The 16,459-nt window shown below is 32.0% G+C and overlaps 1 protein-coding gene and 1 long non-coding RNA gene across 2 annotated transcripts; both read left to right on the top strand.

Moving 5' to 3' along the window:
* Nucleotides 1-3,749: 3,749 nt before the first annotated feature.
* LOC130820288 (uncharacterized) lies at nucleotides 3,750-4,979 on the top strand. The gene is made up of 4 exons (XR_009045150.1): nucleotides 3,750-3,990; nucleotides 4,069-4,206; nucleotides 4,303-4,494; nucleotides 4,592-4,979. It is a non-coding gene; the product is annotated as an uncharacterized LOC130820288 (long non-coding RNA).
* Nucleotides 4,980-10,482: 5,503 nt separating this feature from the next.
* On the top strand, nucleotides 10,483-15,764 carry LOC130820287 (protein RTE1-HOMOLOG). Its single transcript, XM_057685608.1, has 3 exons — nucleotides 10,483-10,677; nucleotides 14,329-14,606; nucleotides 15,047-15,764. The coding sequence occupies exons 2-3, from the start codon at nucleotides 14,340-14,342 to the stop codon at nucleotides 15,467-15,469; spliced, it is 690 nt and encodes a 229-aa protein (XP_057541591.1). The 5' UTR covers nucleotides 10,483-10,677; nucleotides 14,329-14,339; the 3' UTR covers nucleotides 15,470-15,764.
* Nucleotides 15,765-16,459: the final 695 nt, after the last annotated feature.

Here is a 16,459-nt window from a genome sequence, read left to right as displayed (position 1 = left end):
TTATTTAAAATATAAATAGAGAATTTTAGAATGAAATATATTATGCTTTTAATGGAAAAAATATGATTGTTAATATAAGTATTAATTGAAGTTTTCATACTTTTAAGGCAAATTTGAGTAATCTTCCAACAATGTGATCATAATGATTCTTTGTCATTCCAAAAATAATTTTTGATTATTATTTATCTTTTTTTATTTTTGAAATTATAATTTTAATGAAGAAACTTTAGTAATTAACAAATACTTCAACATATATATATATATATATATATATATATATATATATATATATATATATATATATATATATATATATATATATATATATATATATATATATATATATATATATATATATATATATAGATTTTGGATCAAATGAGAAGGGGTATGAAAATGAGAAGGGTGAGAAGTAATCTAAAGCATTCATTTTTTTGATCAACGGACAGATTTAATTAGCATTTTTTCATAGTTGCACGCGGTTCATTTTGGTTTTTTCATGTAATATGAACCGGTTTTTTATTGATTAACCGGTTCAATATATAAAGAATTTTTTTTTTCTCTCTCCTACTTTACTTTCTCGACATTTTCTTCGCGTTCCATCCTCAAGAATTTTCGTCTTCCTCCCGTTCTTCAACACTTAATCTGCTTTACTTTCGTTTGAATCTCGACATTTTCATTGTTCTTCAATCGTTCTTGGAATTTATTTCAGGTATTTCTTCAATAAAACTCAACAATGTAGACATTTTTGCTTGTTTTGTATTGTTGTTTCAGTTCTTGAATTAGTATATAAAAACTCAACCGTTCTTGATTTAAGGGTTTATTTCTTCGATTTTTGGTGTTTATTTAAATATTACTCTGGTATTTGATATTTAGGGTTAATTTCTGTTGATCTTCATTCTGCGATTTTCATCTTGTTCTGCGACTTTTCATTTTCATTCGATTTTTAGGGTTTTGATTTTTTTACTGTCGACATTTTGATATTATTTTTGGTTTAATTCTGGTATTTTAAATCTTCGATTATCACTCTTTTTTTTAGTTGTCATGGCAAAAACAAGAGGTTCGTCAACTTCGAAGTCAGGTCATCAACGAGGTCGCAGTATTCCAGTTGATATTCCCTCCACTTCTAATTTACATTTGAATTCCAACACAAGAAAGAGAAGAGCTGAGGAAACTGACAATGTACAACAAAGGTCTGTAAGGTATGTTGAATTCCAAAATTGTAATTCCAACAAAGTATTCCAGGTCATCAACATTGTAATTATTCATAGTCATAGTATCCTTTATTGATAACATAGTATTTTTTTCTAAGAACATTGTATATTTTTTTTGTTGTTGCAGGTTGAGATCTACATTCCAGACAAAAAGTAGACCTTCTCAATTGATCAAATTGATGAAGGGATTCACTGAGAAACAAAAAATCTCAGTGAGAGAGATTGGTTTTGGTGGCCTTCTTAATTTAAAGTTATGTAGAAATCCATCTGTAATGCTTGGTTGGCTTGTAGATTGTTTTGATCCCGGTAGTTGTATGTTTTCAATAGACTCTTTCAAGTGCTTTCCCATTTCTGAACATGATGTATATGATGTTTTTTGTCTACCTCTGAACCCAAACAATGATGTAGAATTAGTTTCAAGGTGTGCGAACAAGTATAATCCTGATTTTCCCTTGAAACAAGAATTTAGATCCTTTTTTGGTTATGAAGATACAAATGCAGCAATTCCGTTAGAATTGCTTGAACGAATGATCCCTAGGATGATTGATGGTGGGGATGAGTTCAAGCAACTTTTTGTTTTACATGCTATTTCTTCTTTCTTAGCCCCAACCCAAAACAGAACAATAGACCTTAAGATTGTAAAGTCTATAGTAGATCCGAATAAGATTAGTTCTTTTAATTGGTGTAAGTATGTGCTTGATCAATTTTGTGACTCTGTTGTTAGATATCGTAAAGGAAAGTTGCAATTTTTTTCTGGATGCATCGTTTTGTTGGAAATAATTTATTTTCATCGTTTGAAATTCAAGAATATCTCTTTGCCATCCTCTTTACCTCTTATCTCTCATTGGACTGATAAGGATGTGTCAAAAAGAATTAAGGAGGAAACATCTGCTAATCATTTTGGCAGTGGTTTAATTTTGAGTACATATCCCGTGAGTCAGACGATGGTTTTTGAGCATGGTCAAGCTGTTGGGTTAAAGGTGAACAACGTTGATATTGGACAACCAAGTGTAAATGCAGAACCCTTCAGAGATCAAACAGTGCAAGACGATGATAAAATTGAGTTTCACTTGCCGTTAAATGCAATGCGTAATTCTGATATACGCCAAGTAGCTGAGGATGTAAGTATGATCTTACTTATTTATCTATCTTCAAAACTGATAACGTTTTCGATTTAGTATCTTACTTATTTATGTATAACAAACATTTTAATGATAACACAGTAGCATTCTCCTGTATCTTTAAGTATGATCAAACACAGTAGCATTTTAATCACAAACATTTTAAGTATGATAACACAGTAGCATTCTCCTGTATCTTTAAGTATGATCAAACACAGTAGCATTTTAATGATAACATTTTAATGATATACACAGTAGCATTTTAAGGATGTAAGTGTAAGTATGATCAAACAGTAGCATTCTCCTGTATAACAAACATTTTTCAAATTTTCAAAATAGAACACAGTAGCTATACATTGTCATAGTAACTTTTAATCACAACATAGTATCTTTTTCTAAGAACATAGTAGCATTCACCTTGGCAACAAATATTTTTCAAAATTTCAAAACAGAACACAGTAGCTATACACAGTCATAGTAACTTTTAATGATAACATAGTATCTTTTTCTAAGAACATAGTAGCATTCACTTTTGGAAAATAATCATAACATAGTATTTTTTTTATAATGTCATAGTTACTTTTAATTTGAACAACATTTAACTTTATCTTTACTTATTTTTGTAGGAAATATGTGAGTTGCTGATGCTCATGAGGAGAGACACTCAAGTTGTCTCTGAGTTTTACATGGAGAAAATTAAGTTGTTCTTAGAACAAAAACGTTCATTTTCTTCTCCTCCTGTCCCTTTTCCTGATGTTCCTTCTACCTCATCCACACCTTTTTCTGAAACCCAAAGTTTTTTCATGAATCCTACCGTGCTGAATGCAATCGATGAGATAGTTGACACGGTTAAATGGGTTACCTCTATTCCCAGGATGGTGAATGAGGTTTTTGTTGCTGATGAGGGTGATGTAGATGTTTTGCATCAGGCATTTGAAGATGATGTAGTGGATGAGGTTGAATTGGATCAAGTTGTTGATGATGTGGCAAATAATGTCACTGTTTTTGAAAGCCATGGTTATGAGAATGTATTGATACATGGCAGGGCTAAGTGTTCCATTCCTTTCAGAGGTGTGAATGATAAATTTACGTATGTTTCACATCTGATGAAGTCAAACAAAAAATATATGAGAACACTTGGTTCGTTACTTCAAGAAACAGTCGACTATTGTTTTGTTTTAGATAAATGTTTCGACAATAGGTGAGTCTTTTTTTTTTGTTTTTCTTTTTTTGTGATTTTTGTTTTTTATTATACTTATTTTATTCCTTTTATTTGACAGTGAATTGCTCGTGAATTATGAGGACAATTTGAGGATTCAAAGGGAAGAGTTTTATACTCTTGGGGATCCCTCAAAGTGTACTCATGTTTCTGTTGTGGATTGTTGGTGTTTATTGCTCAATGAAAATGAAAAGAACAAGCAATCTTCAAAAAAGTTCTTTTTTAGTGCTAGTTCTAGTGTACGTTTTTTGTCATTTTTATTCTAAATAACTTTTCTTTTATTTTGAATTGTTTTTAGTTATTTCATTGTTTATTTTTACAGCTTGCTTTGTTGGATTTTAATAATAATGGTGGTTCTCAACAAATTGATTTAATTTGTGATTCTTGGGTCAAATGGGTGGATTTCAACCAAGTTGATTTGTCTAAGTTTGATCTGGTAAGATTTTTTTTTAATTATTTTTAGTCACTATTTTTTTTAGATATATTTATTGATTCTGTGATATATAATATACAGATTGTTGTTCCGATATTGAAAGGCAGTCAGTACTTCTTACTTCTTTTGAATATGAAGTTAAGAATGGTTCAATGGATAGACAATGTGAACCATACTGCTGTTTCAGAAGAAGAAATTAGAAAGCTCGGTGACACTATGGTATGTGTAGCATTTTATTATCCTGAAAAACCTTTTGCCTATGTTGCTAAGATTATGAAATATTTATTAATAAATATTTAAATGAAACTTTTGTAGAAAGATTTGTTGTCAACAATTTTTGATGATAAGATGCAAGCTACTGATGTTATTCCATTATGGAAAATGGAACGAGTTCCCACTGATTAGAAAATGACTGCTAGGACGAACATTGAAAGTGATGTATTTATGATGATGAGCATGCTGTTTTTCGAGGGAACAGTTGATTTCCAGTGTCCAATATTGAATGCAGTTACGATTTTTCTTCTTAATATTATCTTTAAATGTATTTTTTTGAATGACATTCTAATTAAAAGATTCAAACTAAATGTATTTTCTTTTTATGTAGGCTCCATTGAGACATGTTGCAAGAGTTAAGATTGCTGGATCTTTATTGTTATCTGATTTGAACAAACAAAGATCTACAGTTTTAGAAGAGGTGTCCAATTTTAAGGATAAAAGACGCTCCATTGCCAAACAAGTTTCTATCAGAAGATTAAAGATTCGTTAATGTGAAGTACAAGATGAAGTTGTGAATTTTTAAGTTGTACAAACATTTGATGGAACATAGTAGATAATCAGGCACTTAGGCTTAGGCTTTAGGTCCAAACTCCAAAGTGCTAACAGGACTTGAAACATTATGGTGATTGGACTTTGAAACATTAAGTATTAAACCTGCAAGAGCAAGGTTTACACAAGCATTGATTTTCTTTCTAATTATGTGTCATTAGGTTGGATGGGCCAAATGTAGTATAATTCTTCTATTTGTTTCTAACAATCTCTCGCATTTTTGTTTTGGTTCATGTAGGAATTATAGTTTTAGCATTATTTTTGTTGTTGCTTGAGTATCATATCAAGCACTTCATCCTGAAACTATTCCTAAGGTATGAAGTTCAATTTCAAACTCAAAGAACTACGATTTTGGTAACCATTCAAAGTACAATTACGTATAAACAAATTATAAACATTACAACTGATTTACCGACTGCTAGCTTGGGAAAAATAATCCACCCACAAAATTCAATGCATGCTCATCGTATAAAGCCAAAAGCAAGATTTTAGGCTCTAATTCCCTGATCACATACAATTATGCAAAGTCATTACAATTATTAGGGATAGAGATATAATGAGAAGAGAAGGGCAGTATGTTTTCCCTTCTTCAGATACAAGATGGAATCAAGAGAAACAAAAAAAGATGGGAGGGGGAATGGGGAGAAATTTGACTTATTTTATTCAAAAAAACATTTCTCAAAAATTGGGAAAAAAAAAAAATTAGGCTTAATGAACTTTTAATTTTTCCAAGATGAAGCTGATGGTAAGGCACAGCAGTAGTATGAGATGGAAGTAGCAGCAAAATAATATTAAAACTAGCATTCCATGACGATTAATCCCTCTATATTGTTCCCCTCCCCAACCTTTTCTTACTCCATCATTTGTTAAAAGCTATCCAAACAAGGTGTCAATGATCCCATGGAGTAGCAGCACAATCCATTTATGAGGCTGGAAGAGGTAAAGTGCACTAAACAACAAAGACTAAGAGATGTGGGCTAACAGGTGAACAAGTAAGTATGAGCTTGCTTCAACAAAGGAATAAATAATTACAAAGTATCTTTATTACAAAACAGAAGACAGTAGCTATACATTGTCATAGTAACTTTTAATCACAACATAGTATCTTTTCTTAAGAATATAGTATCATCCACTTTTGCAACAAAAGTTTTTTCAAAATTACAAAGGAGTTGTAATTACAAAGTGGTATGCTATGTTGTTGGTGCTAACCGCCCCCCTGTATGGTAAACAAAGGAATTATATATATGAGAACTCTTCATCTATCTGTTTTTTCAACATAGTATTTTTTGCCAAACAAAAAATATATGAGAACTCTTCATCTATCTGTTCTTCAACATCAATTTTCCTGCATAACAAAAATTTTGCACTTTCATTTACATAATCAAACTATTAAATAAGGATACAATAAAATATAAGCAAATTATATATATTTTATACCTTAAGTGGGGTATCTTTTGTTGATGGGCAATTTCGACTATCATGATAATAAAATTTACCACAAGTTTTGCACTTTCTTTTGGGCTTCTTGCTTTGCTCAATAGTTTGTTCCTTTTCCCCAATTATTCTTTGCCTTTTTCCTTTGTTCTTTGATTGGATTGGGTTTTGTATTTCCATTGTCGAAGATGAACTTGTGCCTACTAACAACTCGATTTGTTGCTCTTTAGTAATGTCCACCCTCACATCATCACTTTCCTCCAATTTTCTACTAATATCTTTTAGGTTTTGTAAAAGTGATTGTAAATCACTCTCACTCCGTTGAGCTAAACCTACACAATTGAATATTTCACACCAAACTTCCCCCAACAACTTCCCCACGTTGTTACACTTTTTGCTCTCTTCAATCAGATTCCCATGCAAATCAAAAATAGGCTTCTTTAATGCTAGCTTCGTCCAACGATCTAAAACATATTGCTTTGGTATTTGTGTTATTTGTCTTGCACTCATAACACAAATCGCATGGGAACATAATATTCCTATCCGTTTAAATAACTTGCAATCACAATCTACCTTCAACTCGTCAATCGAACTTCCCAGTATAAATTTCACCTTGTACATCTTACTTACCGTTGAGTCCAAAATAGTTATACTTTCCACACTTTCATTCTTTTCAATACTTTGAATATAAGTTTTGAAACAAGACTTATAAACTTCATTTTGAAAAAGAAAAAAAATTTTTCTAGTATAGACTTCACCGGCATGTTTTTCAATCGGCAATGGTGTTTTATATTGTGGGTTTGTGTGAAGTGATTCAGCATTGAGCTTATCTTGTTTGTACCTCTGTGCATCCATTGCACTTTCATAACTCATATAAAATTCAACAAGTGTCATGTGAGGGTTTGAAAAATGGTTGAAGAAACTATTAACACTTTCCGATCGGGATGTAGTTCTCAAAATCCCCCCCAATGGGATATCCCTAAAATATGCGGGTATCCATTGATCTCGTATACTAAATATACTAGTAAACCATTTATCTGTTTGAAGATTGTATTTGGTCATAATTCCCTCCCATTTTTCCTCAAATTCATCTTCTTCTTGATCAATATTCCACACACACCCATTTAATTCTTTCAAAAAATCTTCATTTTTGTTCAATTCCGGTCCAACTTTATCAGTCACTTTACTCATGATGTGCCACATGCAAAGTTTGTGTATTGTGTGTGGAAATACATGTTTAATCGCAATTTTCATTGCAGGGTCTTGATCAGTTATCAAATATGTTGGCATACACTCCCCCATACAATGTAAAAAAGTTCTAAATAACCACTCAAAAGATTCACTATCTTCCTTAGCTAATAAACCTATACCAAATGTAATACAAGACTTATGATGATCTACACCATTAAAAGGGGCTAAAACCATGCTATACTTATTGGTGTTATAAGTACAATCAAAAGTAACCATTTCTCCAAATAAACAATAATTCTTTCTACTTATCGCATCGGCCCAAAATAAACGTGATATGTGGTCCTCCTCATCTAAAGCATAATCAAAATAAAACCCCGTGTAAATATCTCTTTTTCTGATAAAATTCTCGATCAACATCTTCCCATCATCTCCTTTGATATATGCTTTCAAATCCCTATGGAAATTCTTAAAATCTTGCATTGTCACTCCCACATTCTCATAACCCCCGACATTTTCCTTAAACAATCTAAAGGATTTGACCGGTCCAATATTAACCCGTGCATTCTTAGATATGAAATTTTTGTGCAACAAAGTCATTTTCCTATTACCCAATAAAAATTGACGCGATGTAGGGCTAACTAGACAATGATTGTGCGCCTCTTCGAATTTTAAAACATGGTATGCTCTCTTCGCTATGTCATATTTCAAAATCAATCTAGCTTTACAACCAATTCTTTTGGTTGATCTCTTATAACGTGCAACAACATCTGCACTTTTCTTAGGGTTAGGTTTTATGATACCCTCCCTACTACAAACAAAATATTTTAAAAAAACAATACCCTTTTTTTTGTAGGTAGTAGATGAACGTATATCAAAACCGCAAATTTCAGCATATTTACCATAAAAATCTAAGGCTTTCTCTAAGTTTTCAAAAGCTATACCAACAAATGGCTTTTTATCAAACTCACAATGAGGAATCCACAGGGTTGAACCATTTGGGGTAACTTGTGTAATAGTTCTTGGAGTTTGAGTCCCTGTATAACAATCCAAAGTTTTTCCAAAATTAAAAAAAGAAGGCAGTAGCTATACATCGTCATAGTAACTTTTAATCACAACATAGTATCTTTTTTTAAGAACATAGTAGCATTCACCTTGGCAACAAAGATTTTCCAAACTTACAAAAGAGAAGACAGTAGCTATACATTGTCATAGTAACTTTTAATCACAACATAGTATCTTTTTCTAAAAACATAGTAGCATTTACTTTTTGAAACAAAGTTTTTGAAAAATTTAAAAAAGAAGGCAGTAGCTATACATCGTCATAGTAACTTTTAATCACAACATAGTATCTTTTTTTAAGAACATAGTAGCATTCACCTTGGCAACAAAAGATTTTCCAAATTTACAAAAGAGAAGACAGTAGCTATACATTGTCATAGTAACTTTTAATCACAACATAGTATCTTTTTCTAAAAACATAGTAGCATTTACTTTTTGAAACAAAGTTTTTGAAAAATTTAAAAAAGAAGGCAGTAGCTATACATCGTCATAGTAACTTTTAATCACAACATAGTATCTTTTTCTAAAAACATAGTAGCATTTACTTTTTGAAACAAAGTTTTTCCAAAATTTAAAAAAGAAGGCAGTAGCTATACATCGTCATAGTAACTTTTAATCACAACATAGTATCTTTTTTTAAGAACAAAGTAGCATTCACCTTGGCAACAAAGATTTTCCAAACTTACAAAAGAGAAGACAGTAGCTATACATTGTCATAGTAACTTTTAATCACAACATAGTATCTTTTTCTAAGAACATAGTAGCATTTACTTTTTGAAACAAAGTTTTTCCAAAATTTAAAAAAGAAGGCAGTAGCTATACACAGTCATAGTAACTTTTAATCACAACATAGTATCTTTTTCTAAGAACATAGTAGCATTCACCTTGGCAACAAAGATTTTCCAAATTACAAAAAAAAGACAGTAAATATGCACAATCATAACTTAGTATTTTTTTTTTGAAGAACATAATAACATTACCTTCTGACAATTCTTTTTCATTGTTGGAAGTTTTTGGTGAATCTTCCATATTAAGCACTTTTTGTAAATCTTCCATAGTATCTCAATCTGAGTCTGTTAATCAAAATCAACAAAGAAAACGAAAATGAAAATCTGACTCTGAGTTTTGAAGATACATAAATCTTAAAATGTAAATCTTCAATTAGCATACCTTAATTCAAGGTAACAAGAAGATTCAAATCAAGATCTGAGTCTGTAAATCAAAATCAACAAAGAAAAACGAAAATGAAAATCTGACTCTCAGTTTTGAAGATACTAAATCGAAAACGAAAATGAAAAACTAAGAAATCAATTAAAACAAATCTGAATTTGTAAAAGGTACACATAAGAAAACGAAAACAAGTGAAGATTTTTGGCAGATTAAGTAATCAAGAGAAGAGGAACATTTTCGCAGAAGAAAACGAAAACTAAGAAATGAATCAAAACAAATCGAAAAATAAAAACTATAAAATGGTAAATTTCTAATTTGCATACCTTAATTCAATAGAAGAGGAAGATTTCGCAGAAGAAATCGAAGGTTTTTCGAAGGTTTTTCGAAGGTTTTGAAAGTTTTTCGAAGAGTATAGCTTGGAAGAGAAAGGCGCTTGTGTTCTTCAAAAAAACCGAATTAGCTTTTTTTTTTTTTTGCCCTATTTTTTCCGGCTTGATATCCAGACCATTAGATCTTTGAGAAATCGACGGCTCAAAATCCTTCTCACCCTTCTCATTTTCATACCCCTTCTCATTGGGTCCCTCCCCTATATATATATATATATATATATATATATATATATATATATATATATATATATATATATATATATATATATATATATATATTAGTTACCTAAATACAACATTACAATTAAAAAAACATTAAAATTCCCAAAAAGTTAAAACATTTCCCTTAAACTCTTTTTATTATTAAAGAATGAAGGACAAATGATTATCAATTATTCATATTTTACCTCAAAAACATTATAAAGTGACCCAACATTCAAACTTCAAAGGGCATACAACCAACTTAACATTGAAAAAAAGTTCAGGTGGAAGCAAAATCAGAAATTGGAGGTGTTGTGTTTCTCCGGGCTGCCATTTTTGAAATTACAAATCTTAAGGTTTGTGCTAAACTGCTACGCAAGTCATCGGCGTCAACGCGGTAACTATTCATCACGTCTTTGAGGTGATACCTATTATCTCTTTTCATTCTTTATGCAATCTTTTGTTGTTCCCTTGAATTTTTGTAAATTAGTATCGTGAATTATTAGGGTTTTGGATGGAATGTACGTTGGAATTGACTTTGAAGTTCTATACAGTACTCTGACTTAGTTGGTTACATTCTTGATCCTTTATAAGCTCAATTTCTCTTTGTTACATAATTGATGAAGTGAAAAATGTACACCTAAACTTTTATTGATAATGATTTGTACTAACATAAATATATGATCAGATTTTATAGGAGGAGCAGTATTTATTGAGGCTAATGACATTTACTTGAGTTTTAATGTGGAATACTTAGATTTCATTGATCAAGTGGATACTTCTCTTGACCTATTTTATTTGTAGAATTTACAATTTTCTTTGTGTATCCCGCTACACCAGGGGATGATCTTGGTTTACAAGATCAGTTTGGTATGAGTTCTTGAAGAATATAAGAAAAAGAGAGATAGAAGAAAAGAAGAGAAAATATTTGTTGATGTATTATTCTTGAATGAATGATTACAAAAATGATTACACTTATATATGAGCAATTCCTCCACAACAAGCATCAACTAACTCTGACTAATATAACAGCACATAACAGCTATTAACAAACTTAACTAACAATACAAAAAGACTAAAATGCCCTTAACTGTAAGATACTATATCCCCCTATTTTCCTCTCTGTATCACTTTTAAGTTGATTCAAAATTAGTCTTATGTTAAGCGCCATTGAGTATAGTAAGCGACTATGCGGGGATTGTGGCCTATTGAGTTGCTATTGACTAGTGATTAAGCCATCTCAAGAAAATGGAGCCCTAAGCAACAATATTTGGTTACCCAAAGGCAATAACCGGCTTCCGCTTAGGGTGGGGTTCAGAGGTCGGATGTACACAACCTTATTTTGTTATGATAATACTAACGAAGAGGTTAATTGAATTTTGTAGCAAATATCATATACAACTTCACATAGATTAGAAGTGCACATAAATGGGACCCTAAGCAAGCAATATAAATACGGTCCTCAATCTCCAGTAACTTGTCAATATAGGATACCTTCCTCTTATTTCGCCATAGAATAGAAAAACAAGAGCCAGTAGCTTGGAATATGATACTTTTATCAACGGGTGTTAGTTGTTTGGTGAAAATCTGGAAACTAAATCAGACAAATTAATAATGTAGTTTGGTTTTTTTCCTTTTTCGGTTTGGTTTGGATTGAAAAAATACATTTGGGTTTTTTATTTGGATAGGATTTTTAACGGAAAGAAATTCTAGTACCCAACTCTTTTTGTGTGGAAAGTCTTAACATTACATTAAATTCAAGTACCCAACTCTTTTAGTGTGGAAAGTCTTAAAACATTAAATTCAAGTACCCGACTCTTTCTGTGTGGAAACTCTTTCATTCATGATGATGCGGAAGGGGTGAGGTTCTCATGCTGCATTTTTGTGCCCAACCCCCCCCCCCCCCCCCCCCCCACCCCCCATTTACTTTTGCTCATCTTCATCTTTGTGATTGATTTGAAAACAAACCAGCAATCTTTCGGATTTGTCCTCTTTGTGCAACCTTGCTTGAGCATATACTTGAGATATTTGAAGATTAATAAAATGGAACTTCTGAAACAACGAGTTATCAATTATTGTTCATGCAATATGTCCTCATAGAATAGTTGGATGAATTCTTTACTAAAAAGATTGTCGTAGAAATTATGACTTAAATACTTGTGTTTTTGTCGCATCAGATAGGAGTTAATGGAAAAAGTGGATTGTTGTCAACAATCTCGTAGGCTAGCCTTTTGATAATGTATTTGACCACATATTTTGGAATCAAGGCGTTGGCAATATTGTTGCTATTTAAGTTGGATTAGTTCATACGCTCTTGAACCAGACAAAACAAACAATGTTTTCTCAACTAAACTCGACTCTACTAGAAACAGTAATTGACATATCATTCTTTTTATCAGATTATTATTGTGAAAATATATAGTAATTGACAGTGTACACCACAGGTTTTTCTTGATATAGATTGGCAATAATATGGAAATTTTATTGAAAAGAAAATTCACGTGACTATTATTGCGGGATGTTGTGATTGCATTGACTAAGAAGGTGCGGGGTCAAATCCAGAGTGATTTGTAGTTAAACAATTTTGAACGTATTTTATTCATGGAATTGCATTTTTCACATTGTGTCCCGTATTTCCTTGTCTCTACCACTTTTAATTTGATTTAAAACTAGTCTTCTCTATTGCGAGTCATTGCGCATGGTAAGTGACTAAGTGGCATATGGAGTTGCTGATGACCTTTGGCTTAGTGCACCAATGAGATTCCAAAAGTGACGAGCATCAAATTCATGTATCTTCTGTATGTGTGAAAAATATATTTAAGGGAAGAGGTTCTCATGCTGCATTCTTGTGTCTTGGCATGCTAGTATTTCTCATCTTGACCTTATCATATTGAAGAAAACCAGCTAGCAATTGGTTTTCGTCCCCTTTGTACAACCTTGCTTGAGCATATAATTAAGAATTAAAGATGTTTTGAAGTGGGACCTATGATATAATGAGTTGGTGATTATCCTTAATGTAGCATGGTCTAATTGGATTTATGTTGGATGAATTCTTTTCTAAAGTTGGGTATTATAGCATAGGGATCAAGTACTTGTGTTTTTACTAGATTAGATGGAATAAGATTGTTATCAACAATTTCATGGGTTAATTTTTGGTTCAACCGTTTCTTTTCGAATAAGTCTTTGGCATTATTATTGTTTTTCCAATTTGGATTAAATTTTCTACTGAACCTGAAATAAATAGGCCATTGTTTTCAATTTACACAAATTATCAGAACAGTAATTGACAACCTAGTATAGTCTTAGATAATCTATTGAATGAGAAGCTTTTTCTCTCTCATTTATGACTAATCTATTTGGTTATTGCGTTAATGCTAGTGGCCACACTAGATAGAGCATCACAAAGTTAATTTTTTTGTGAATGAACGTAAATGGAATAACCTTTGCATTGTTGCATTATTGCGTATAACTGACATCGTTGAACTGGAAGAGAGTATAAGTAAAAAACTTTGTTGTAGTGGTAGGCTTGACACTTAAGATCTAGAGTTGATTGACCTGAAAGCCCAGACCATGGTAGAAATTGAGATTTTTGGGCTTGTTGAGCCTACTGCTCTTTTTTGGTTGCATGTTTGTTTGGGCTGACCCATCTGTGCTGGATTTTAGGCTGGTATGTGGCGGCTCTTGAGTTGAGTTCTGATTATGTCTAATTGAACAGTGTATGCTCTGAAAGATATCGCTATTGACTACTTAACCCCTTACATGTAATTGTGAATTTTGATACGGTTTCCAGTTATGCTTACCTAGTTACTGGGATATGAAGCTTTACTTTTGCCCGTATTTAAAGCAATAAGCTTAAATGCTGCTGGATTTTTTGAATTATATTGTGACACTTGCCCATAAATATTATTCTATGTGTTGGTGATCTTATCATATTCTTCTGCAAAATGAATGACTGGATCATAAAGTCTTCTGGAAATTTGAGTTAGTTAATTGTCTTGGACCTGTCTGTCCTGTTTGTTGTGATTCTTCTATGTGAAAACTGCTCGTTGAAAAGTTATCCTATTTTCTGCAGCTTTATTATCGATGTCTACAGACATGGATGCTGAGAGGCAGCTAAGGAATGGCAAATGTTATCCACAAACCATTGAAATTGATCCCAAAAGTGCTCGATTTCCATTATGTATTGTATGGACGCCTCTTCCTGTTCTTTCTTGGTTGATCCCTTTTATTGGTCATATTGGCATATGCAGAGAGGATGGTGTAATTTTGGACTTTGCTGGCCCCAACTTTGTGTGTGTTGACAGCTTTGCCTTTGGTGCAGTGACACGATACTTACAAATAGATGCAAAGGTTGGTACTTTGTCGCTAGATCAGACTCTTCATCTTTCTTGTACAATCTTATACTCATTTGGAAAAGTAAGATGTAATAAGAAGAGTTACAAGAGTAGGCATGTTTCCTGGACCTGCACATATCCCGATGAGACAAAGCATATAGTATTTCTTTTACTCTTTGTACCTGCTGACTTCCCGCAGTCATCATATTTCCAGTTTCTTCGATGATTATTTTGTCAAGTCATGGAAAGTCCCAGAAATAATACATTGCTAAGACACTTGTGAATGTTTGATGATTTTCCTGGCCAGCTAGCAGTATTTCATTGATTATGTACCAATTTCTAAAACTAAGGACAATATCTGCATTATTTCCTGCTATTGAGTATTTAGTGATTTCTATTACTCTTTTACTCAAAATTTTTTGTAGAACAAATTGTGATCTTTCCACGTTGTGTCAGCTATGCCGAGCAATTTCTTTGGCTTCCAGTAGAAGTGGAGAACAGCAGAATTTTGATGGATCTGAAGTGGAGATTTTTACTTGGAATGATGCCCTGAGGAATAGCACGATGGAGTTTCAACATCGCTCTTACAATCTTTTGACTTGCAACTGCCACTCTTTTGTAGCAAACAATCTCAATCGCCTGGGTTTTGGTGGCGGCAGGTGGAATGTGGTTAGTCTTGCAGTACTAATACTCTTTAAAGGTCGATGGGTGGACACAGGTGCAGCCGTAAAATCTTTGCTACCCTTTCTGATAGTCTTTCCTTTGGGTCTTGCACTTGGAGGCTGGACTTTCCTGGAATGTTGGGGTATGATTGTGATCCTCTTGGTTGGTTGGTTTCTGTTTGGTTCTTATTGTTTCAAGGGTTTAATCCAATTGTGAAATATTAAACTTGTAAGTTTGCATATGAATATTTTTTGTTAGTTTGATGATCTTTTTATCCCGTCATAATGCACAAAAATAGGGTGATAGCCGAAAGGGGGATAATTGTTGATATATATCCTTTATCTCATTAAGATTGCAACATTATACAAATTTTTATGAGATCTTTTAAGAAAAAATGTTGCAATTTTAATTGGATAAACGGAGTATTGCGCGATTTAGGCTCATGTTTTGAGACCTTTTTGTAATAATGTGATGAACTCAAATGAATTGAGGTAATTACTGATTAGTTAGATGCATTCATGATCTTATATATGGTCATTTGACATTTTTAACTTCTTACATAGCGCTTTTTTTCATTTTAATGAAAACAAGAAAGGAAACGAGGGCTATGCAAAGGGTATTTGGATTTAATGGAAACAACATAGAAGACTAGAAGTACTACCATTTTCCATCTGATGAAGATTTTTCGATTTTTGTCTCCTCCCCTTTTCGTATTCCTTGTCACATTTTATGATCATCAAAATCCCATTTGTACATACCAATAGGCAGCAGCAAAATGTTTTTTGTTTGGATAAATCATACTTTTTTAATCTAATAATTTTTTATAAATGTTTTGTTATGAATGTGAGAGCTGTTTAATGAATGATGCTGTTAAGAAAAAAAAAACAAATTTAATGTGGTTATTTATAAGTTTTTGGCTTTTTATAGTGGCATGTATTTTTCTTTAATTAGCTTGGTAACCCTAAGATTCTAATTTTTATACTTGGAAGGTAAAATGTTAATGTTTTTGTTAAATGTACGTTTTTATTACTCATCATAATGACTTTTTATTCATTAAAACATACATCATAATCATCCTTATGAGATATATATTTTTATTCCAAATGAGTTTTGCCTTTTGCTGATTTGATATACAAATAAAGAAAATATAATTCATCCAATTTTTTCTGTCTAAACATTCGGATGAAGTTGATATTGATTATTGAA

This window comes from Amaranthus tricolor, chromosome 8 (genome assembly GCF_026212465.1).
Source record: "Amaranthus tricolor cultivar Red isolate AtriRed21 chromosome 8, ASM2621246v1, whole genome shotgun sequence".
In the NCBI taxonomy this organism is placed as follows: Eukaryota; Viridiplantae; Streptophyta; class Magnoliopsida; order Caryophyllales; family Amaranthaceae; genus Amaranthus; species Amaranthus tricolor.
The sequence above is the reverse complement of the archived record's forward strand: the minus strand, read 5'-3'. Positions and strand labels throughout refer to the sequence as shown.

Coding starts and splice junctions, on each gene's coding strand:
- LOC130820287 (XM_057685608.1), top strand. CDS start 14,340: ATGTCTACAGACATGGATGCTGAGAGGCAGCTAAGGAATGGCAAATGT. Junction 14,607..15,046: donor ACTTACAAATAGATGCAAAG/GTTGGTACTTTG, acceptor ACGTTGTGTCAG/CTATGCCGAGCAATTTCTTT.